The following is a 25,012-nucleotide window of genomic DNA, read 5'->3' as shown; positions in this document are numbered from 1 at the left end:
GTGAGACCGTCTCACAAGAAACCTACTCAATATATATCGTTCATTCTCTCATAATTACTTCCCACCTAATGCATGTATTATCAGGTATAGATAAATTTAATCAAGTATACAAAATAATTTTTTAAAACAATTCAATATTAATTGAAAGATCATAAATCATCCCAATATCAACCATGATTATTTTTCATCATAACATATAAAGACCAGAGTTTTTGCATAACATTGGTGTCATATATACAAGATCTCTGGCTTGACATTGTCCAAAACCAACAAATTAGTAACTTGGTAATCCATATATTACAGAAATAATATATGTTTGACGCAATACAATTTATTAAATCACTCAATATTTCTGGAATTTATCATATTTTATCTGAAAACCCAAAATATATTTATCTATTTATATTTTATAATACTCCATACTTTTGACCTTAGTCGTTTGTATATGTTCCTCCATTCAATGCTATGTACGTATAATGTATGTACGTAACTGACGCAGTTAAAGTGATGACCAGATTCTATGCATTTGCATTGACTTCGATTTTACAAAACTGCCCCTGAGCTTTATTGTCTTTATTTATTGAAATGTATTCATATAAATTTGTCTAGACACAGTTTGTCTTGTACGGAAATCAGAAAAAAAAATAGCCAATATCGTTCTAAGCTGGTGTATTTTGAATTCTAATTAATCCTACTAGTTAAATCTTGATTTAAATACAACAAATTAATTTTTATACATATTTAATTATTTTTTTGTTAGGCACTCATTGCTGATATGCTACCTGATATTGCTAATATCAGCATTTTGCCATAATAAAGGATTAAAAGTGTTTTTTAAAAATCTTATTACATTAAGCCATAATTTGACTATGTGAAGGATGAAACCAAAAATAGGCAACTTTATGTAATAAAATAATATTGAGACAATGTATTTATAAATTTAAGTATGTAAACCGAATTTTGTATGATGTTTTAGAGAGACAAGAAATGCGCGTATTCAACTAAAGTCTCAAATTGAAAATACGTAAGGAAGATACTAAATTAATATGATGGAAGAATCTCTCTGTGTATATGTATGAGATCTTTTGGTTGAAATTCAAAATAAATCAACGAGAGTTTAGACTCAAAATGAATCATATCATATCATTGTTGACATATTTGATTTTCAATGTTCAACAAGTGGTATCAGAGCTATGGGCGAGATTGGATCATGTGGGTGGAATCCTCAGATACTTAAACTAAACGAAGGAAGTGATAGCTCCTAGTAAATCTGTGATGAGATCGAGGTAGAAAGTGCTCTAAGTATTTCACTTAAAGTGTGCGCTTCCAACGCAAAAGATAGGAGTGGCCTTGATGATAGATGGATGGGAACGAAGGGATACTTAGACCATGAGAATAATTATAGTTCTTCATTTTGATGAGAAGATTGTTAGGAATTCAACCAAAATCTCACATGGAAAATACACAAAGAAGATCATTGATCATCAAGATGAAGTTATATATTCATTGACATGAGATATTTTTGTTAATGTCCAAAAGCAAATATGAGGATTTGGACTCAAAGTAGATAATATCATACTATTGTGGAGATACATAACTTCTATCATTCAACATGTATGTATGAAAAATTTGTTTTTGAGATATTTAAAAGTGTCCAACTAATTTAGATTTCAAGAGTACATGCATATTTTGTATGTTACATGTATAGATGATATGCAGATAGATATATAATGGCCACTCTGATACCATCACAGCGAAAAAGGTTTGAGTTTCTCACATTACACAATGCCCATCAATCAAATAGAGGAGATTGGGGCCCCTACACTTAGTTAGGCGGGATGTAAATGAATCAAGTTTCGATTCTCGGTAAAAAACTTGTTTGATATTGTTCGTAAATTTATCGAGTCGAGCTTAAAGGATATTCGTTTACGAGCCTGTTTGCGAGCTGGAGTTCGACTCTTTTATAAGACTAGAGCTCAATTAGTTTGTTGAGTCTTGAGTGTACAATAATAATTGCACTGTCTCACATCAAATTTTGAGTGTAAGGAAATGATTGGAAGACTATAAAATGAGAAGCCTACCATTTTAAATTCTCTTATCTTAATCGATCTTTTGGCTAACAATGGTCGAAGAGCTCGTAAACGAGCTTGTTTATCGAGCTCGAAAAAAAAACGAGTCTCTTTAACGAGTCGAGCTTTTCTATCTAGAGCTATTCGCGAACTTAATAATTTTAAAAATTTGAATCGAGCTCGAGTTTATATATATTTTAAACGAACCAAACTCAAACCTAATACTCCCGATTCAGCTCGACTCGTTTAAGCGATGCAAAACAAGAATACCAAAAAAGAAATGCTACGTTTTGTAGGGTTTTTATTTTCTTGATCTAGGAATATTTAAAAACTATGAGACACCCACATACCTATAATGAAGTCGGGTCCCATCCACATGATCAGCTACCCAAATTCCATTCACACACACATTTTGTCGCATCTCTGAATTAATAACACGATAGTTAAATATTTTATTCATAAATATATATTTACGTGGTATATTTCTCATACGAACACGACATGCAATTGGGTTCAAATATTATTTATAATTTTTATATCGTGAGTTCGGTTACAAGCTTACGATATAAGCTGGATGTTAGAACGATCGAAATGCGATGCAAGTGTTGTTATATAATTTAAAATGAATTTGAATTATTATATTGTTATCAACTATAATTTTTATTAAAATGAAAAAAAATTCATGATTTTCAATGCAAATACAAATTTTTTTCATCGTTAAGATCATATTATTTTGTAGTATAATATTATGAATCTTGAAAATTGGGGTGATCAGTTGATTAATTGTAAACATGGTTGAAATAATTGTATGATCCCAAAGAATTGCTTATGGTATGAAAAACAAGGGAAAAAAAATAAGTTTCCTCCAAGTTTTTTAAATTTGTGTAAGTAAATGGATTGATGAAAGTATATATTTGTATTATGATATGTTTGAATAAAAAAATTAAGTTTCCATTGAGAGTAGATTTGGAAAATGGTGCTCGTCCACCCTATGGAAGTATAATTATTGTACATGCTTTCCTATTTTAAAATAACACATGGCTGATGAGAATTACATGATTGGAAAAAAAAACAAAAACTTTATGTGAGACAATCTTACGAGTAGTATTTTGTGAGATATATATCTTATTTAGGTCATCCATAAAAAAAATATTACAATTGAAGTGGGTCGGGATTTTGTAATTTGATTAGATAAAGTTCTTTTAAGTTAAGGAAAAATTGTGATGTATGACACATTCATCAAAATACGCATGATTAATGTTTGATCTTTCTTAATTTTTTTAATAAAATAGCGATGATTTGATTTATTACGAAAATAATACATTCAAGATAAATTGAACTAAAGCTTTCTGTCTTTTTAAATATCAATGACAACCTACTATTTCATTTATTTATATTATATTATTAAATTTATGACACTTAAATTAATTAATTTTAGTATTATGATTTGTTTTAATAATTATATATATAATTATATATTAATAAAGTATTAATATTTTGATGTAAATTAGTGTAATTCAGTGGATAAAATTTTCTTTTCTAAACAATAAACTAAGTGTCAGTTTCTAGTTTTAAATGGATATTTTTTTCCTTTCTTTTTTCTATTTATATTTTTAATTCATATGTCTTTCATTATTTTTTAAAATTAAATTTTGATTTTATTTAAATATAAATTAAATCAATAACAAAAAATTTGTACAAGTAGGTGCATTAGTTATATAATTAAAATTGAATCGTATACTGACTAACTTTTCTTAGTTTGATGAAACTTTATCAAAAATTACAATTATACATATATTTAAAGCAAAACTATCCCATATTTTTATAACGAGATCCATGAAAAAATATTATTTTTTATGTTTGAAATATTATTTTTTATTATAATAAATATATATATATATATATATATATATATATATATATATATTTAATGGAAAAGAGAGAGAAATTTTCGTTCAAATTAAAATATTCTTGAAAATACCGTTACAGCGGGGGCACACGAAATCCTTGAGTTGCAGATAATGAACTCTCTCACAGCAGCTGCATACTCACCAAAATATCCGGTGACTCACTGCGGCAAATCACGTCGTGTTAGTTCCGGTGCACCACCTGTAATCTCCGCTCTAAAAAATTCTCCGCCCCCTCGTAAGTACCCATTTCCGAATTTATGTTTGTTTGGATCTGGCACCGGTTGTCAGCTGACGTTTATTTCTTACTTTTCTGTTTTGGTGTTGAATGAAAGTGAAAGAATTTTCTGGAGATGATGTTTTGCGAGCTTTTTTGCGAGAAAGGGAGGTAAGTGGAGATTTTATTGCAAAACTCTCCGATGAAATCTGGCTGAAGAAGGGTTTGACTGTAAATTCGGATAATGTTTTAGAGCTTGGGGGAATTGATGATGTTATGGAGGAGGTACAGCCGTAAAGACAGCATCTTTTCGTTTATAGTTATTTATTACAGTGATTTTTTTTTTGTTTTTAATTGGTTTTTCAAAGTATTTGTGTAGCCTCGTGGAGAAGAAAATGAAAATGGCGGGTTCTTGAAATTGAAACAAAATAGTGAATGGCTTCTTGGTGACAGCAACTCTGTACCACTGAACAAGAAAATGGCCTACAAGGTTGTAAATGGTGCATCTTTTTATTAGGAGAAGATGGTGTTGTGAACTTATTGATTTTAATGTGATTTTGATGATAGGAAGCTCTTGACGACGGTGAGAGACGGAAGAGACTGAATTTCCTGAGATATGAAGCTGTATGCTGTCTGAAACTCAAGTTCTCTTTATTGTCTATTGGGTTTGTCCTCTGAATGATTCTTATCGTTTAGCTTTAGCTTCTCGTGTTGGTACACGTTACTCAATTGTGATGCATAGTATCAGCTTGTTTCTGATTTAAGGATTTTAACATCATGTCTTCATTGTGGACAATGAAATCCATAGTTACTGGGTAGGGATGCATACTAGTCGTAGAACGTGGGTGCTAGGCACACTTTTATACACCAAGAGATAATATACAAGAGTTTAAGCATCTCGAGACATTTTCATCACCTATCTTCCGATATATACTTTACCACTTCTGGGCGACATATAAGCCAAAATAAATGACCACTACATCACATTTCATTTCTGATTTATCATCACCATATTTAAGGTAAACTTAAAAGGTCACCTTGAGACTTTAAAACAGTCTAAAGCTCGAGCATCATAGCCAAGGCATGCACTTTACTGACTGCAGACCCTTCACATGTTTATATCCTCAAGTGGTGAGTGAGCCTTGTTTCCCCTCGAGTGTAGGATGACTCGATGGCTTTTCTTTACTATGGAAGAATTGTTACCATTTCTAGGTGCTATATAAATTTTCCTATGTAGTTGCACATAAAGTGTGCTACAAAGTTTCCATAGAATTTGGATTGAATACACAACAGATATTTAAAATTTTATGATCTATGAATTCCAAGAAAAATTGATTGCCTTAAATTCATAAAAAAATTCATATATTGAATATAAATGCATGACAAGAGACTGCACACGACCTTAGTCGTGGATGGATGCGTCTTGTCAAACTTTAATGCCAATAGTAAACTTTGCTGCAATTTACGATCTGCCTAATCGAGTTACTGATTTAACGGATTTGCCACAAAACAATGTCGATTATTTTTTGGTAGATCTAATCAGTTAGGGGACCTAAATATGCTGATGGTAGGGATGCAGACAATTGGGGTCAAACTTGAACAAGACCAATATATTCATGCACGACTAAGATCACGAGGAGATATCTTTTTGTACATATTATATTTAATGTATTATTTTTTTGCAAATCAAAGATAATTGTTCCTGGAATTTATAGATCTGAATATTTTAAATTTAGGTTGGGTATAAGATCTGGGTTCTTGGGAAACCCAACAAGGTTGTAACTTAAAGCAAGAAACTAACGTCCATTGATCAATAAGAAAGACTAGATTTAAATAGAATGTTCGTCGCTAGTTTTTTGTTTGGCCGACGAGAGGCAAGTTTGTGTTTCTTGATCTAGTAATATGTGTAGATGTTTTCATTTCTGAATGCAGCTAAAGAGTGAACTGCTGCTTTTGACAGTTGGTGTTGGAACTGCATGTACTGGATACTGTCTCGTAGCTTTGTCATTTCAGGTAGCTATCCATAGAATCTCTAGATATGTTTTCAGGTATTGAAGGTAAAATAATCATTTGCCCTGGCTTTTAACTCCATTTTAGATATATGTTTATGATGGATTTCTAGTTTATTTTCTCCCATTTATGTGTGTTGCATAAACCTTTTTTTTTATATGAAAGGATATGAAAACCTTATATATGCTATACTCTGTATTCGTCAGGCTGCTGCAAGCTATGCTGTCGGAGTTGTTTTCAGGTATGATTTTAGTTTTTACCCCTTTCTTTTCTTCACGAGTAAATCTGAAGGAGCCTTGTCATTTAATATTGTCTTGTCAATGATGACATTCATTCAAGATCTTCACTCTATGTCTTTTTCCATATACTTGGTCTGGCGAATCATGAAGTGGATAATCTAGTTTAGTTAGCGTAACGATTCTCCTTGTAAATCAAATAGCATTTTGAAGTGGACTTGTGACTCTTTATCCCCATCATATCTATTTGACGTATGCATGTAGTTATTTTATCCGTGCAGTTGCTTGTATTTCCAGCTACTATGCAAACACGCGGACAACATATCGAGTGACGATGTTCCACAGATTTTCACTAAAAAGAGAGCAAAAAGGTACCAGCACTTATGTCTGCCATTTTTTTTTTGCTTTCAAGAATTTATTTTCTTGCTTTGCAAGCTCACATTTTTGTCCTGTCAGAATCGGAATAAGTAGCGAGGATTTGCAGGACGCATTCGAAAAATCAGTGAAAGGTGCAAGCATCGCACTTTCATCACCAAGGCTCGGTGTTCCTGCAGCTATTTATGGTTTGTGGGAATTCTCCCAACATTTTTCCCACAATGTACTTGATTTTCAGGTATTCAAAGGAGTAGCTACTGAATCTTTGCTTCTGATGTTCACTCTGAGTTATGAATATTTGTTTCACAGCTAGTGCCGGCTATGGTTGGGCTATTTGCATACAAGGCTGCTGCGCTGGTGCAAGTATATAGAGATAATGAAGACCTTCAATTTATCTTTCCCGATAAAGCCAAAGATCCGACTGACTGAATGATGGATTCTTTGTAAGAAACAGCTTATGATGACTGAGAGGTCTACATACGAACATGAACATTCAGGATCGAGAGGAGAAATGCTCCATTCTTATTCTTGCAGTTTCACTCAAATCCTTAACTTCGCAAACCCCTTGTTCGACATTTATTTCCCTTGGAAGTTCATGCACAGAACCACAAATGGCCGAATAACTGTGGGTACGCGTCTTTGTCTATATGGAATATCATAGAGTTTGGAGGACCACAGGACCCTATCAAGGAATATGTCAAACAAGCACTCTTTTGTGCAGTAGTTTACAAAATTTCTTATTCGCTTATCGAGACTGCTTTACTTATTTTATCTCACTTTTTTCGCGTCATATTGCAAATCGTGGAGTCCTCCTATCTGCCCCTTGAACTTCTTGAATTATCCGCTTGTCCGATTCGTCGTCAATATGTTAATTTTGTAAGATGGATTTTTAATCCATCTAATTCATAATTTTTTTATATAAAAAATGTTTTTTTAATGATAATTATGATATTGATAAACCTTAGGATCACAAGAGCTATTTTTTTTAAAATCGAAATCAAACCAATTAAAATAAAAAAATTAAGAGTAAGTTTTTCGTGAGACAGTTTCATGAATCTTTATTTGTGAAACGAGTCAATCATACTGATATTTTAGTAACTCTTACATAAAAAGTAATAACTTTTCATGGATGACCTAAATAAGAGATCTGTATCACAAAATAGGACCTGTGAGATCGTTTCACACCAGCTTTTACCAAAATTTAATTCCAAATCAACCTAAATAAAAAAATATCAATTAAAATCTATTTACTCGAAATTTTGCTAGTTCTAAGAAAACCCTTTTTGTATATATATATTTTGAAACATGTATAATATTTTTCTTAAATATTAATTAAATTCAATTAAATTAAATAATAATTTATATCATATTTTATATATTAAAAATAAAAATTGTGGCAGATTAGATTACCATATCATTCTTCCTCTGAATCAAAGCTCTTAGTTACTTCCAATGGCGAGACCGCAGAAATCTCAGCCGCCGGCGTTGGTGGACCCGGTGTGCTCCTCAGTGATCACGTTGCTCATCATAGTCCTGGCGTGTGTGGAGCTATGCGATGCCGCCACGGTTGTAGACGTCTACCGCCTCGTGCAGTACGATCTCGGGGGAGTGCCGTTTGGATCCCGCCTCGCCGCTGTCAACCACCACGCCGGATCCTCCCTCTCCTTCTCTGAATTGGCCGATCTCTCCCGCACGATCCTTATTCTTCCCGTCCGTGAATTGAATCTCACTCTCATTAGAGGTCTTTTGATTTACTTCTTTTAGTTGATTTCTCAGGAGTTAAGTGCTTGCAGAATTAGTAGTAGTTCGTTTAAGATTGCTTGAGCTCAATTGATTTATTTAGTAATTTATCAGAAAGAGCTGTTAAGACTGCTATGTTAATCTGGGTTGCAAATGTGTTTACTCCATATTTGCAGCGGTCCGGAAGGATGTGAGTATTTGTTGGCTGGATGGCTTAATCGTATAATATAGAGAAATTGTAACTTAGGGAGCTGAGCCAAGCAATGCCGGTTATGAAGTTGATCACTGAGGGAAATTCGAAATTTGAATTCTAAAACTGCAGAGTCCAGAAATTTTTTTCGCTATCTATTTATTTATAGTCTTGCCACATTAGTATAATTTGGATATATTTCAGTGGTTTCCTCGTTATCATAAAACAGGGCTGATAATTGATTGGAAATCTTGTGGCAGATTATATTGAACAAAGGAAACCATTGGGTGGTTTATTGCTTTTACTTCCACCAGTTTTTAGTCCTCAAAACTCAGACAGCGAGGGTCGTGCTGGTCATGATTCTGAAAAAGGCATGAAGGAAGTTCTTACTGAGCTAGAACATGTGCTCGTACATGCAAACATCCCTGTGAGTAAAAAAGAACTCTCTTTTGTTCATAAGGATTTCGTCATTTCTTTCATTTCTTTTCTCCCTAAAAAATAAAATTAGGGTGGCTACTTTTACTTCTTTGGTATTGTTTGATCAAAAATCAAAATTCTTTTATCTGCTTGCTATATTTCCTTTGGAGAAAACAGATAAACAAAGTTAGGTTCTTGGACACAAATATTTTTTTCAGAGATTATAGGGACCAGTTTCCTACTTGTATTCAAAATGAAACCAATAAATTTACACATATCTAATCATTTACCTTGAACTTCTCGATGCTGGATGGCAGTTGTACATCTTCTTTTCTGTCTGACGGTATTATCATATGTTTCAGTATCCAGTATATTTTGGTTTTGAGGATGAGTATGTTAACTCTGTGCTAGCTGATGTGAAGAAGAATGATGCAACTGGTCAGCTGGCAACTGCTACAACAGGAGGGTTAGTTAAAAAACTCAATGCATTATTTTGAGAAATTATCTAAACATAAAATCACTTTAGCCATGTGTGCCTGCAAAAGTTGTGGGTGTTGGGGAGGTAGAGTAGTATACTTCTTTTACTTCAGAGTATTTTCTATGGATAACGCTCAAGGTTTAATACCCTTCCTTGATTTTGTTATGTTCTGAGTTTTTATCTTGTAGATGTCTTATATGTCCTAATGGACTCCTTGTTTAAATCAATCATAATGATCCAAAATAGTTTTTAGTGAGCTACAATTCAAAGTTAAAGAGTTGCCTGACCTTTCCATGAATTTTTAGATGTCATACAATATCTATTAAATATAAATATATTTAAAGGGCTGGACGACTGCATCCATAGTTTTCTATCCTTAGTTTTCGTACAACTTTTTCAGCTGTAGTGAAAGCATTCCTTTATAAATGTTATGCATCAACACTAGAATTTCCAAGTTCCAAACAGCAATCTTCAAACTGGTACTTCTCCAGTTGCGCTTTGTGGCCTCAAGGTTCCATGACGCAGCGATAGTAACCACAATCTCAGTTTCTTCCTTCTGTATAAATTTTTGTAAAGCTACGAGGACTTCTAATTCAATTCCAGGATATTGATAGCTACCATGCTGTGCTATCTCCTTATTAATTGGTAACAAAATTTTGAGACTCTGCCGCTACTATTGTAGCTGTTTGTTTCATAATATTGGTTTTTCCCTTTGCTTTCTATTTGTGTCAAAATGATTTGTTTTTTACATTTTGTTATTTTGATGGATATTACATCCTTTTCATACTTTTTGGTGGCTTCATATGTTGGCATCACATTAAGATAGTGATACTCCTGATCATGTTGAATTTTTTGACAATACTTGTGAGTTGTGTCTTTCTAAAGTAATATGGGTTTTCTAAGTCTAATGAAATAACCTTTTCATAATGGAAATTTGATTTAAAATGTCAGGTACAAACTTCTTGTTGCTGCAGCAGAACCCAAGAAAGTTACCTCTCCCACAATCACAAACATTCAGGTCTAGCTGTAGGCCTTTACCTTTTTTGTATATCTAGTGATCCGATGTGATTAAATTTGCTGTATGCTGAATTCTGTTGTTTAAGTCCTCAATGTGGTTTCAATGACCTATTGATTGACTTGGCACCACGACTCCAAAAAGGGAGGGGTCACGGATTTGAGCCCTAAATCCTCCTACTCCCATGTCAAAAGAAGTCTTAATGTGGTCGATCATCTCAGCAGTCAGCACTAGTTCCATTGATATTTAAGCTGTGTAAATTATTTCAATCTTTTGAATTTTGTGGTATGTCAGGGGTGGCTTCCAGGCTTGAGAGCTGATGGCGATTCCAATCAACTTCCGACTATTGCTGTAGTGGCATCATATGACACATTTGGAGCTGCTCCAGTTAATTATTTCTCACTGAAGATTTACCTTTCTTTTCTTTTCTTTTTGTTTTTCTTTATTATTTTTTATTTTTTGATAGTCTATGGCCTTGTGCTTACAGGCATTATCCGTTGGAAGTGATAGCAATGGAAGTGACATTGTGGCACTTTTAGAGATAGCTAGGTTGTTTTCAGCTTTGTATTTGAATCCTAAGACAAGAGGAAGGTATAATTTACTCTTTGCACTAACATCTGGAGGACCTTATAACTACAATGGAACTCAAAAGGTGCCTTTTTTCTCAAAAGACTTACTACCTTTCACTCTTGTACGCTGGGTGCTGTGTCAGATTTTAATTTGATACCTATCTTTTATAGTGGCTACGGAGTTTGGACCAAAGGTTGCGTGAAACTATTGACTATGCTATTTGCTTGAATAGCCTTGGTTCATCTAGCAATGAGTTATGGATTCATGTCTCCAAGCCTCCCGAAAATGCATATATAAAACAAATATTTGAGGTAATCCTGAGCAATTTTTGTGATGTAGAAACACGGTGATTTGCAGGCAGTTATCTATGTGGAACAGTGCTTCCGTCTTATTTATTGGACTTTTACAGGGTTTCTCCAGTGTGTCGGAAGAATTGGGGCTTAAAGTTGGTCTGAAGCACAAGAAGATTAACATATCTAATCCTCGAGTAAGTATCTTCTCATTTTTTGTGTAGCTGAGTTACAATGGCAATATCTGGACTAAGTATACTTTTGAAAACAAATTTTAGCTGTCATGAAAATTGTGTACAAATAATATTAATGGTGGTTTTTTCAGAAATAGGATACGTGTCTGTAGTGGGTTCTTGGTAATTTGATGGGTATTTGTTGAGTGCCAGAAGTAGTGTAGTGTGTGAAACTCGTCTGATTCTTAAAAACATTGTCTTGTGTTTTTACTTTTATTAATCTATATTTCTCACCTTTTCTGTCAACTTCATATTTTTATTCCTTAGGCCTAAGCTGTGAAATATTCCAGGTTGCATGGGAGCATGAGCAATTTTCAAGATTGAGAGTCACAGCAGCAACAGTATCTGCTCTTGCTGTCGCACCTGATTTTCTGGAAAGTTCTGGAGGTTTGTCAGACAACAGGTCGTAATTGTCGGAGGTTTTTCTTGTTCTTCACATTCCTTTCTTTTTTCTCCATGTTTTTTTTCCACGAGTTATCCTTTCCTTCATTCTGATCTCCCCTGCAGACATTTTGTTGATGAAGCTTCAATAAGCCGAAGTGTCAAATTAGTTGCTGAAAGTCTTGCTGTAAGTCTTATCTTTTCCAGATATGATTAGAAATGTGTTGCAATTTCCTAATAGTGGTTCTTTCTTGTAAGCAGAGGCATATTTATGGCCAGGATGGGAAAAACACAGATATATTTGCGGATGACAGCAGTTTATCTGTTAACCCTTATTATATCCGTTCTTGGTTAGAATATTTGTCAACAACACCTCGAGTGGCCCCATTTCTTGCAAAGAGCGATCCTATCATCATGGCTCTGAAAAAGGTTGTTTTAGCTAAACTCATGTGTTAAACTTATGTGTTGGTATTTATCCTTGGGATAGTATATTTACATTAGATCTTGTTTTGAATATTTTTTCGCAGTTTTTGATATGGTTGACACAATTTTTAAATTTGCAATTAGAAAATCCAAATCAAATCTGACTGAACAGGGATAATATTCTTTGCAACACAAATGGACATACCAGGATTCATGTTTTATTGTGTATGGTGAACATTGGGCAGTTTAAACTTTAAACCTCTATTGTAGTTGGATCCTTTTTAGTTGAATTTTGTTGCTATTTCATCCTTCATGGATATGTAGAAATCAATTTCCAATACATTGCACTTATTCTCATGCTGACTGGTGCAACTCTTTCTATTGGTAGGAATTAGAAGACCACACAGTTGAAGTGAATATACAACAGGAAGTACTTGATGGGATGCTCACCTTTTATGATTCAACATCTGGGAGGTTACACATCTATCAGGTAGTAATTAAACTCGATCTCTTTTGTCTACTCTCGCCAACCAGGAAAATGCATACAAATGGTATACATAACAACCATGACAAGTTGACGAGCACAATTGCAACTTCTACATTATGGCTTAGTTTGGAAGTGGGAAGAGAGAAGAAAAGAAGAGGAGAAAAGAAATTTGTACTTTTCCTTCCATTTTCACCCACATTTGGAAGGAAAATTTTACACTCTCTACAACTCATTTTCCTTTCTTCCCTTTCCATTAAAATCTCCCAAACAAGTCAACCTTTCAAAATTTCTTCTTTTCCTTTCTCTTCTTTTCCAAATTCGATGTTTTTTCTTTCCTTCACTTACTATATACGCTTTTGAAGATCCAGTCTACCTAATTCGATCATGTAATGGAGAATTAGTGGAAGCTTCTTATACTTTTAAGACATCTTGGGACTAACTAGTCTTGCACCAATGCCACAAACTTGCCGTTACATGGTTATTGTTGGCGAGCATCTCTCTGAATGGAATACGTAGTAAAGCAAAGACAGCACAATTTTTCCGAAGTAGCAGTTTTAGAATATACATGGATTGTCTCCATTGAATGAACCCACAATTATTGTTTCTTATTGCAGGTTGCGAGTGTTACATTCGACTTGCTTTTGCTGCTGGTTCTTGGATCATATTTGATTACACTTTTCAGTTTTCTGGTCATCACAACTAGGGTATGAGTTCTTAAACAAATCCTTCTTTCTCCGTTCCTGTGATCTTTTCATACTACTGTAAAAACGACAGACGTCCCTGTAATTTTGGAAAATGAAAATAAGTTTGCCTTTCTGCAGATAGACTTGTGGCACAAAACCATAAACATATATTCAATCTCTCTGGTTTCATCTTTTTTAACAGGGTCTCGATGATCTTATCAGTCTGTTTCGTCGTCCCACTTCCCGCAAAGTGAAAACTGCTTAATTACGCGGTGGCCACGTTCCTTTTTCATCACATTTCAGTTAAGTCTCTGTGGACTGCTTTTTGTAGCATAAATTAACCTAGATTACGGCTAAGATTTGCTTACGTTCATTTTTTCACTGAGGCACATGGTTGCCCTCTTTTGTTCTCTGGTTCTCAGTTGCATGTTTCATAGGTGTTATAAAAAAGTTTTGTTTCGACTTAATTTTCCTTAGATGTTATTGCCTAGAAAATCGAGTTTTTCTTCATGAAAACAAATTGTAACGTGATAGATGCTACAGCCTACAGTAGGGATTTATCGAGTTGATATATTAAAGTTAATATTTTACTTTTTGAAAGAATGAATTGATTCCAGATTGTTTTTGTCAAGTTTAACTTGTTTCATCTAATATTTTACCTATGGCACAGGATTTTCTACTCATTGTTTTATCCGACAACAAAATAGTATTTTGTTGCATTAGCGTGTCGTGAGATAAGATAATAAATGATATATGAGATAATAAATGATGTATAATATATGTATGAAATAATAATTTATAATTTTGATATTTTGTGTAATTTGAGTCAAGTATTTTGTTGTATTATTCATTACGACACGGTAGTTTGAGTCGTAGGATGAGATGATAATGATAGATAATATATTTGTGAAATAATAATTTATAATTTTGACATTTTGTTTAATTTGAGTCAAAAAATATATAAACATTAGATGAAATATCATCTTTCACACCGTGATATCAATACGAATTATGAAACTCGTAATAAGCTGAATCCACGAAAACTTGATGATGATATTCAGAAATTTCCATTGAAATTTGGATTGGGAGATGATATTAACAGTTTTAGATCAAGTCATGAAACACATTAGTTTGAACGCAAAAAGAAAAGAACATGTTAAAAGTAATGCATATCACAGAAAACTATTTCGATTTCGATACAAACCACAATTTCAGAGAGCAAACTACTACGATCTCGGTTTGAAACCCAAACAATAATGGAAAATATCGAATTCTTCCAATTTCAACCTCTATTGTACAGGTCGTGTAAGAGAAGGTGACATTTATTATAATATTCATCAAAACCCGCAAGAGATAATTTGCAAAACTCAATGCGGAACTCTTGTCGATTTGTGGTTTGTTTTCTATTGAATGAACAAAAGTCCTTATATGCAAAAAATATGAAACAAAAAGCTACTAAGGAGGCTTTAGAAGCATACAGATGCTGCTTTAACACAAACATGGTACACAAACGCACAAACAAATACTCGTTCTTATAATCGTAATTTCCATCCACGCTGAGCAAGTGCTTTATGAACCTGATTGGCAGCGTCTGCAGTATCATTTAGAGGAGGATAACTCCAGCTTTCAGATATCTGAAATCAAGAAAAGGGTAAGATATGGTGCAGATAAAACTCATTACTCAACCAACATAACATGCTAAGGAAGACATTTTTGACTGAAAATCCAATTCTTTTTTCCTCGCCAAATGGATATCCCATTTGAACCACGGTGAAACTAGAATATGAATGATAGATAAATGTGTAAATTATACAAATGTTAAACATGGTACATTACGAGGTAGGCACTTACATCTTCAAGACCTGTAAATGGTCGAACCATGCCTCTTTCTCTTAGCTTCTTATGGAATTCCACAAACTTCCAGGTACAACGTTCAGCTCCAATAACATAAACAGGCTTCCTGCAATGGAAGAAGAGTCATTCACATATTCAAAATGCATGTTTCCAAGAGTCTAAATATCTGCTATCAATCATTACCCAGTGCTGCAGGCTTCACTCAACATACTAACTGAATCAGCAGTGATTATGAAAGCATCGGCCCAAGCTAGATGTCCCATATGCGGATTTGGTTCTGATATCAACAATTTACTAATAAGTCCTCAAATACATTCATGGCTATACATCATGATTTCTGAATATCAAGTACCTTCACCATCCCATATGTATACTTTCGGATTCGTTCCAAGTTCTTTCTGAATAATTTTAGAAACCTGTGAACCAAAGGGCCAGGAAATAATTAAAAGAATGGTATGGAATTTAAAAAGAAAGAGAAAAAGAATTGTCTGAAACTATAAGCATTAGTTGAACTAGAATGCAAACAACTTGAAACAACAGAATTTACTACATGCCTTTCCAGGTGTACGCCTTGTGAATGATATCCTCACACTTCCACAGCTCGTTAGAACATTATGCAAAGAAGCAATAAGCTGCTTAGCTAGGTCTGTGCTATATCTGCAGTATCCTATCAACAGATACAGCCATAAGAAATTATAATTAAAATGCTTCCTCAAGAGTGAAAATTAAAATTTCCAAGAAATCAGAAGACATAAAACACTTAACTAAAGGAAGCAAGTTTACATATTACGAAGGAAATTCTCAAGAAATTTAAGTAACTACGTAACTCCATTAAACCATTAAAAGCGAGGAAAAAAAGTTACAATGTCTGCAAACAACAAAAACTGATGACAATGACATGAACCCAGAACAATCATCGAATCCGGTCAAACTCACGATGAGATTCATTGGTTGTGTCCAACCGACCATTAAGGCAACAAGACAGAAAGATAATGCTCACAGGTCCAACTGTAGCATAGATTTTCCATGATATGCTGGATGAACCTCATAATCCACGTATCATCCATAAAGTGGAAAAAATAAAATTCATGACGCTCCAAATGGGGATATAATAATTATAGTTACTAAGAGGCATCAGGGGAGCAAGAATACAAGGCCCAATCCGTCAGACTCCAGGTTTTGCACTAGGCCCAGAAATTACTCATGAGATTGTAAAAAGTCTCAATTAAACTTTTTTCACAAGTTAAGAATAAAAAGAAATTATTGATTTCATGTAACAGAGAATTGTCAAAAGTAAAATTGCATTAAAAATGAAACTAAAACATTAATAAACATGAAGAAGGCTAGTCACCAGGATAAGCAAGAGAGATTACTTGTAGGCCCTCCAATGTTGACTACTAGCAAAGGCTTAGGTAAAGACGCAAACTCATCCTGCCAGGCTTTAGCTGCATTACGAAGCGCAGCAAAATCTATTTGATGAAGTGCCCCGACTGTGAGGATCTGAGCAATTTTACAACGAGCATTCATTGCAATAGTGAGGATTCAAACCACTGCTCAGTAGTTAAAGAAGACTGTACGAGTATAGGTAAGGTAACATACAACATGCCCATCAGGAACTTCACGCGGCGTTATCCATTTCCTTAGAAACCGAGGAACCTGCTCCTGCGCAGAAGGGGTCAAAGGGTAATAATCGTGCTGTGGCGTGACGACCATATCAAACCTGTCCAAATGGTATCTTGGATGCTGAATCTGCAAGTCAAGGGCAAAATACTTTTTTTCTCAGATAAGATATTATTAATCGGCATATGTTTACATAAAAAAACATATGTACCACAAATAAAGATACATTAGCGCTTCAGCACTTCCATAAAAGGAACCGTTTCACACTCAGTCACAGGACATAAAAGCAAGGTAAAAGAGTGTATATTGCAAACTAAATAGTTACTAATTAGCATTATTCGAAGATTAAAAGTGATTTAGGTACATAATGCTTATAGTTTCATGTGACATCAAAAGAAGGTGGCTGCTGATGCCATGGTGGTAACAGGAACATCGCCAAACTCCTCATGGAACCATTTTATCGATTCTATTCCAGCAATGTATTAGAATCTTCTTTAATGGTCCAAAAATAAGAAGAATGAGATCAAATATTTGAACATGTAGCTTGCAAATATAAGGTCAGAGTGCAAACCTGCACAACAAACACATTCTCAGATGCTAATCTTTTTATAGAACTTGCAATCGAGATGGTGTCTCTGCCAGATGCAACCACAAGCAGTGGGCCATCCCTGAAAAGAATCAATAAATTGTCTCTAATCCATCAAAATTATCAAACCTTGCATACATATTTCACTCTCATTGCTATATACAGATAACTTTAAAGAAGGTAGCGAGTCCTCTTTGCACTCAACCTAAAATATGTAGGACTGACCCAGGATGAAATGGATAAAAAAAATTAAAATTATTGAGACTCGGTATATATCATAAAGTCAAACTAGGAAATTTCTAAGATTAATTTTTTCTCCTACCACCTTCAAGAACATTGAACCAAACCTATACTTAAAATATCAAGTTGAACAAAATAATTAGCTATGTCCTCCAAAATTTAGCGGACAACAAGCATCAGAGGCACCTTCAGTAAAGGGTAACTTGAAAGTAGATGCTTCTGAACAAGTTTTACCATATAATGTTGGCTAACACTTTGATTCCAATGCATGACCCAACCTAGCAAGTGGGAGGATATTTTTGAAAAAATTATTTGAAATTTCAAATACTTTTCTTTTAAAACGACTACCATTCCTTGAGACCTTTGCGTCAAAAGTCATCGCGTGCTTGCATTTACTTTGTTCCATTAAGTGATTTTTCACTCTTTAAAAAAATGGAGCGGAGCTAAAAAAACTTGGGGCATAGCATTAAACAGTACATGCAGTCTATGCAGACCACTTAAAATCATAAGAATAGTGTTTCAAGAAATTTCATTTGTCTAAAGTTCCTATAATTTTGACCTATATTTCAAATATTTACAACGATCGTGACAGTTCCTCGCTATAGTTTTAGTCATTCAAGAGCAACAAAGGCTTTGCGAACAGTTCCAGGAAGACAAAAGCCCTCACTTAATGATTCATTTCTATCTGTGGGAAAGCGTACATAAATGCAGTAGCATCCTCTAGTATAAATTTGATCAGTCTTAACTTAATGGGAAAAACCTAATGTTTGCAACTTCTTTAGATATGCCGAAAACTAGTCTCTACATAACCTAATAATCTGGAATCTCCGAAGATAATTGTTTGGCTTTAGCCGCTTGTTTTCATCAACAATAAAAAATAACTTCTTTCATATCACTATATCGTGCTCAAATCTCAATAAATGCATAAACCACTAACAAAATTTGAAATTTTTGTACAATCTTTAAATAATGGGTTGCAAGTAATTCATTCTAAAGTTAAAAACAAATCCGAGTCATCAAAAATCTAGAAAATCAGACAGGTTCATCATTAACTTAAAAAAATCCATATTGAGAAAGAGGCAGTCCTAAACCTAAAACCGACTCATTGTACAAACTAATCAGGAGTTTAAGTAGGTGTTATGGGCCTGTATTATTCTCGAATACATATGTAAAGTGATAACATGAGAAACTTACTTCTCGAAAGTTTCCTTAGCCATTCTCACAATATTGTTTACATCAGCCTCCAACACAGATGACAAGCCAATGCCCCTACCATTCACAGTAGGGGAATGTGTTATTTTCTTTCCCCTTCCAGCAACCAAAATCCGTGATAATCCATATATCTGGCAAATAATGTAATACAACTTCTTGTGGAAAGACACTGGGAGCCAGTGTAGCAACTCATTGATTCCTCCGGTTGGTCTAGTGACCCTCTGACAACACGCAGAAGCAGATAAATGTCATACAATTAAATCTTAAAATTTCCACTCTTAATTATGGATTCTGCTATGTCAATTACTGATATCAGTTCTAGCCAGACTTGTCAAGCAGTAGCGTTTATGCAAGTTCACACATAATATATCCATGACACAAAGAAATTACAGAGAAAAACTTCTACAAAAAACTGGCTCTCGAAATTGAATCAACAAGACATCATCAAATAGAATCCACCGAAAAGGAATATCAGAGGCATCATACATCACAGATAGGCGTAAAACAAAATTGGAGGTTTACATAGAGAGTTTGCCTTTCAGACAAGCCTAGTGCCCGAACCAATCCGATGCTCTGATTTTCGCTAGCCGGGAAACCGTTTCCGATCACAACCGCACGGCGGATAACTCCATAAACTCCTCCTTCGAATATATCAGGCACTCCCCCCATTGATTGTGGGCTACCAGGTGGCTCCGGAAGCCGTATAGGCTTCATCTTCTTCGCAAAACAAACGTACACAATAAATTAACTAGCGTATGTATCTATATATAAATTCACGTTTTGCACTTGATGAATCGAATCAAAACCCTAGAAAGAGGTGACAAAATGGGAACAAACACCTTCGCCGGCAATTTCCCCGTATTAGTATTGGCTTTCTTTGCCACTTCGACTTGTCCCCTTCTTCTTTCAAAGAAAATATTGATATGTATTCTCAGATAGACACTCATATTTTTAATAATGTCATTTTACCCCTTATAACTAAATTTATTTGTGTTAGGACACCCACGTTGGTGCATTAATGGGTGATTATTAACACCTATTAATATTCATGCACCAATGTAGGGTGCATGAATTATTAATCTTGGCTGTCATGTCAGCCAATAAATTCATCAGAACGAACGGTATTATTTCGCAAATATTTTAAATAAATGAGTCCAACATTTTTTTCATTTTTTAATAATATTTTAATGAATATTGAAATTAAGTTATTTTTAAAATAATAATACTATTTATTTTTAATAATATTTGTTGTAAAATTTTAACACAATTAGAAAGATATTGAATTAATTAAAATTTAAAAAAAAATGAGTAAGTGGACAGTGTGACCCATAAATAACTGAAAGTTGATATTAAATGAATGTGAGTGTGTGTTAATAATGAGAAAGTGTTAATGTAATGAATATGTGGCTCGTGGACCCATAATTTTTTAGGAGATAGAAAGTAAATAACATAGATTAATGTGGACGGATGCAGATGCCTTTAGTACGAACTCGTTATTCCGTCTGTGCCTATAATTTTTTTTTATAATTATTAAAATAAGATATTAAGTAGGATAATTTTGTTATTTTTAAAATTTATGGCGACTGAAATACATTTTTATAAAATTAGAGATGATGTGGTTATTTTATGAATACACCATAAAATATAAGTAGTTTAGATTTTGTCACATCATCTCTTGTACTAAAAAATGGCAAAAATTTGTGTGAGACGATATCAGTGGTCGTATTTTGTAATATGAATATCTTATTTTGGTCATCAATGAAAAAATATTATTTTTTATGCTAAGAGTATTACTTTTTATTATGAATATCGGTAGGGTTGACCCGTCTCACATATAAAAATTCATGAAACCATCTCACAAGAGATCTACTCTAAGCTTAATTAGTCGTCTCTTTTAATGATACAACACAACCATAGTAACTGATGTATGCATGTGTAAAATAACAATAACAATGCATATAATCAAATGATAATACGAACACAAATTTTATAGTGTCACTATTTTTTAAGTTGATCAAATTTAATTTAGAAGAGCAGTGTCAAATTTTTAATTAAAAAGTTTTTATCTACATAATACGTGGAGTGAGTTGAAGGAAAGTTTTTTTTAATAGGATAATAGACTTAAAAAAAGTAATTATAAAATAAAATATTTTGATATCTTGTCACGAGAGCAACAGTTTATATGATAATAGATTATTAAAAGGCACACGTAAAGTGATACATGTTACATATGCAATGTATGTTTTTTTTTAAAAAAAACATAACAATGAGGGTAACGGGAAATAGCAGTTGGAGGAGGTTGTAGTATTAATAATCTACACTCGCATATAATTGCATAATTCATATTCAACTCTTTCAAAAATTTTTGATTAATTAACTCGATATTTTACCTTATATATTAATGTAAATATATCCTCATCCGTTCAGTTATCTTTCCTTTTTTATTCTTATCATATAGGAAATGGTTTTTTTCGAATAAAATATCCTATGTAGAGAAGTTCATATCACTACAGTGCAGATTCGACAAAAATAACATATACAACTTGGTCTACCATGTGTAATGTCTAAAAACAGACATAAACCACATCTACCTCAATACACAGTCGTTCCTTCGTAGAAGTGGTCTCAGGTACTATCAGCTTCATTTACAGGGGTATATCCTTCAAAAACAATGTGAAACAATTGAAAAAAAAACTTGATTTGCCAAAGTTGTATAGAAAATGTTGCCTCACAGATTTACCCTTCCACAGGATCGCCATCATCTCTGTGACCATGGATAAATCAAATCAATATATTAATATTTCAAAGGCTTCAATTCTTTCAAGGCCTTATAACTAACTCTACTGGTTATATATAAATTTAGACATCAGAGATCACAAGGGTAACATTTCTTTTCCATACCAGGATGATATGTGCCATATGAATTGTGAATCTGAGTTGAGGATGCAGGATGAGGTGGCAGACAGAATCCATCAAACTGTAAGCGGTGAAACTTAATGAGCTCTAGAGCATTTAGAGCACATCAAGCCATATGCTTTGCGACCAAGTAGCATACTTCATGGAAGGATTGGGCATTCGAACAAGACAATGAGCAAGAGACGAACCCAGCTGGATATGCACATCTTTGGAGTTTTATTAACCATTGATCCCACTAGAAAAACAGAAAGTAATATAATTTAGATTGATCTAATGACAACTCTTCAAAATCCTTCAACACAACATCATTCATTACTGCTAACGAAGTCTCAATGATTTGACAAGAAATAAACCAAAACTCAAATTCTTGACATAGTACAACATTTGTATTCAATTCGTCGTGTTTTCATGATTTTTCGAGGGAGCAGTATTATTGCATTGTATGTTACCAAAAACAAAAAGAGCCATCTGCACATTTTTGTCATTTTAAAACTTCCGAATTGAGATTCAAGTAACACGATCTCAATAACAGAAAAAGAAGGTAAATTAACTTCAGAAAAATGGACAAAATCTCTGCAGCTTTCCTCCCAGGTTGAAAGAAGAGCATATGGAAAAAAAATCCAATCAATGTTTCTTTATCTACAAAGTCAGTGCAACCACGCAGCAAGTCATTAGCCAAATAATACCATAATGCATGATTTAACATATTTGCGGAAGTGCATCTTCAGCTGGGCAATCCCATGGATTCATGTGAAACTGTCGTTTACTCAACAAAATTAACATTCCACTGGGAAAAAAAGACAAGGTGTTCTTAGTCCATCAAATATTAAATTATCTAAACAAACATTTCACAGACATCTTACATCTCCATCCACCACAAAAGTAGCCCATCTCAATGCTCATTAATATTCAGACATAACACACCATTTTATTCAAAAAAATCATGAAGAAAACATGAAACAAGATAAAAAACGATTCTTCCACCCATAACTTCAAATGAAGCTCCGACGATAAGCAGATAATGTCAATCTAAGTTTCAGTCGAATCAAATGTATTTACAATATTCCCAGCAACTATACAAAGTACATCAAATTACCCACTTCCCGAGTTAAAGACATCAAATCTTATACAATAACTAAAGCAACAATAAGAACAGATACAAATCAATCAATCGGTGAAACCAGTCTTTCTCCAAACAGCATTGCGCACCTGCCTGAGATCCCTCCCTTTCAATGTCCTACCAGCCCCCTCCATAACCGAGCATGACAAAATAGGCGAATGCCGCAAATCCAGCCACCATCATGCGGCGGCAATATCACGGAGTTCCCTTCCACTCCTCCTCCTCCTCTTCCAGTAAGACACCTTCAAATTCCATCACCTTCTTTCTCAAAGCCTCGGGAATCATCGGCACATTAACCGGTGCCGATTGGTGGTACAAACGCATCCTGTCCACCTGAGAAGGCAGAGGAGGAGGCCGCTTTGGTATCATTATCCGAGACGAGAACGACGTGGATGGAGAAGTGGAAGAGGAAGAGGAGAGGGACACCGAAGTGGACACCTTGTGGTTGAACACGGGCCTGGAACTGGATCCTGATCGGGCTTTCGGGGTGTCATTCAGGGCAGCTAAGATACCATGATTCTTCTGGCCGTGGTTCTGCGCGTTCACGGCGGGGCTGAGACTGGGATTCGCGTCGAGGTTCGATGGGGAAGAACTACCGGAAGGGGAGCTAAAAATATCGTGTTCGGAGAGTTCCAGAGGAGGCGTGGCGGCGGACGATTGAGGTTGAAATGTCCCCAAGAACCTATCAGTGGAGATAGGGCTACGGCGGTGGTTGAAGGAACGGGAGGCGGCGCCCGCGAGTTGTTCCATAGGAGGAGAGCGTGTGGAAAGTGATGGCCGATGGGGACCTTCCAGGTTGGATCAATAGATATAAACTAATCCCGGCTTACTGGAACCTAAACAAATAAGTCGGTCGAAAACGTGTCCAGAAATGAGTGGCTCACCGGCAGAGACTTGGAGATAGACGGTTGATTTCATCTTACATGTATTTAATCACACATATACGGGGTCCACTAATTTTTTTAAATCACATATATGTGTAAATCTTGTCCATTCAAACCATGTGGATGCAGTGCTCCTACATGTAGCATCGAACCTACCGACATAGACTTGGTTCGATCACGGCCCGGTTCGAGGCGATAACACAAGTGGAGTCCAACAAGAACAGACGCGGATGGTTGGATATGTCCTCCAGTACAGGGTGACTTTAGTGGCTTTTTAAATGTACTTGTTTTATGAGTTTGGAAACAAAAATAATCACAATTGAATATCAAATTTGAAATCTCGTCACAGATTTTGATGTAAAATGCTCAATGAACTTGTATTACGTTTTTTATATTAGTTGCAATACTATTTTAACTTGTACAATATTAAAATTCTTATCATCCCCTGAATATCAATTACCAATGTTGAATGAAAAAGAGTTGAGGAAAGGCCATTTATTCATTACAAAGTTTATACTTCACACAACCAACTTAAAACCATAAAGAAAACATACAAATTTGATCATCCCTTTAGCCCAGCTTTAATCTTCTTAACAGTGGGACATCAGTCTTGAAAGAAAAAGCCAAAACACCTTCATCGATGGCGGAATTAAAGAGGGAATTCGGCAATGAAACAATGCCCCAGATTAGCACTCCCGAAAGCAGAGAGAGTCATAGCCGGATTCTTGGAATCTTAATTTCAAAAGTTAGCTCAAGGAGAAATTGTCAAATTCTATATATACTGATCATTAGTACTTAATTCAACCGATTTGAGATATTTAACATCTCATCACGCCCAAGAATAACACCTGGAACTTGA

At 34.5% G+C, this 25,012-nt stretch overlaps 4 protein-coding genes across 7 annotated transcripts; 2 read left to right on the top strand and 2 right to left on the bottom strand.

Moving 5' to 3' along the window:
• Positions 1-4,009: 4,009 nt before the first annotated feature.
• Positions 4,010-7,604, top strand: LOC140840024 (uncharacterized). Of its 3 annotated transcripts, none has more exons than XM_073207101.1 (10): positions 4,010-4,214; positions 4,312-4,478; positions 4,573-4,683; positions 4,761-4,858; positions 5,249-5,324; positions 6,126-6,206; positions 6,410-6,444; positions 6,721-6,810; positions 6,896-7,052; positions 7,124-7,604. In XM_073207101.1, the coding sequence occupies exons 1-10, from the start codon at positions 4,091-4,093 to the stop codon at positions 7,241-7,243; spliced, it is 1,059 nt and encodes a 352-aa protein (XP_073063202.1). In that variant the 5' UTR covers positions 4,010-4,090; the 3' UTR covers positions 7,244-7,604. The 3 variants fall into 3 exon arrangements, with proteins under 3 accessions (XP_073063202.1, XP_073063204.1, XP_073063203.1); XM_073207102.1 differs by having other exon boundaries at positions 4,037-4,214; positions 4,318-4,478; XM_073207103.1 differs by lacking the exon at positions 5,249-5,324 and having other exon boundaries at positions 4,761-4,817.
• A 600-nt stretch (positions 7,605-8,204) lies between these two features.
• Positions 8,205-14,324, top strand: LOC140840022 (uncharacterized). Its single transcript, XM_073207100.1, has 14 exons — positions 8,205-8,555; positions 9,005-9,171; positions 9,524-9,627; positions 10,591-10,657; positions 10,949-11,041; positions 11,142-11,306; positions 11,395-11,535; positions 11,634-11,711; positions 12,038-12,150; positions 12,255-12,315; positions 12,390-12,557; positions 12,940-13,041; positions 13,653-13,742; positions 13,924-14,324. The coding sequence occupies exons 1-14, from the start codon at positions 8,267-8,269 to the stop codon at positions 13,984-13,986; spliced, it is 1,701 nt and encodes a 566-aa protein (XP_073063201.1). The 5' UTR covers positions 8,205-8,266; the 3' UTR covers positions 13,987-14,324.
• A 772-nt stretch (positions 14,325-15,096) lies between these two features.
• LOC140840018 (mitochondrial fission protein ELM1) lies at positions 15,097-20,155 on the bottom strand. The gene is made up of 11 exons (XM_073207097.1): positions 20,073-20,155; positions 19,756-19,950; positions 19,216-19,454; positions 17,767-17,863; positions 17,175-17,324; positions 16,949-17,075; positions 16,130-16,242; positions 15,928-15,991; positions 15,759-15,852; positions 15,573-15,681; positions 15,097-15,355 (listed from the first exon to the last, which is right to left on the bottom strand). Exons 2-11 carry the CDS (start codon positions 19,945-19,947, stop codon positions 15,254-15,256), a joined length of 1,287 nt encoding a protein of 428 aa, XP_073063198.1. The 5' UTR covers positions 19,948-19,950; positions 20,073-20,155; the 3' UTR covers positions 15,097-15,253.
• Positions 20,156-21,746: 1,591 nt separating this feature from the next.
• On the bottom strand, positions 21,747-24,126 carry LOC140840019 (uncharacterized). 2 transcript variants are annotated; one of them, XM_073207099.1, is made up of 3 exons: positions 23,359-24,126; positions 22,135-22,384; positions 21,747-21,997 (listed from the first exon to the last, which is right to left on the bottom strand). In XM_073207099.1, the coding sequence occupies exon 1, from the start codon at positions 24,017-24,019 to the stop codon at positions 23,465-23,467; it is 555 nt and encodes a 184-aa protein (XP_073063200.1). In that variant the 5' UTR covers positions 24,020-24,126; the 3' UTR covers positions 21,747-21,997; positions 22,135-22,384; positions 23,359-23,464. The 2 variants fall into 2 exon arrangements, with proteins under 2 accessions (XP_073063200.1, XP_073063199.1); XM_073207098.1 differs by having other exon boundaries at positions 21,747-22,384.
• Positions 24,127-25,012: the final 886 nt, after the last annotated feature.

The sequence above is a fragment of the Primulina eburnea genome, chromosome 8, assembly GCF_022965805.1.
Source record: "Primulina eburnea isolate SZY01 chromosome 8, ASM2296580v1, whole genome shotgun sequence".
Classification (NCBI taxonomy): Eukaryota; Viridiplantae; Streptophyta; class Magnoliopsida; order Lamiales; family Gesneriaceae; genus Primulina; species Primulina eburnea.
This window is presented reverse-complemented; position numbering and strand designations above follow the sequence as displayed.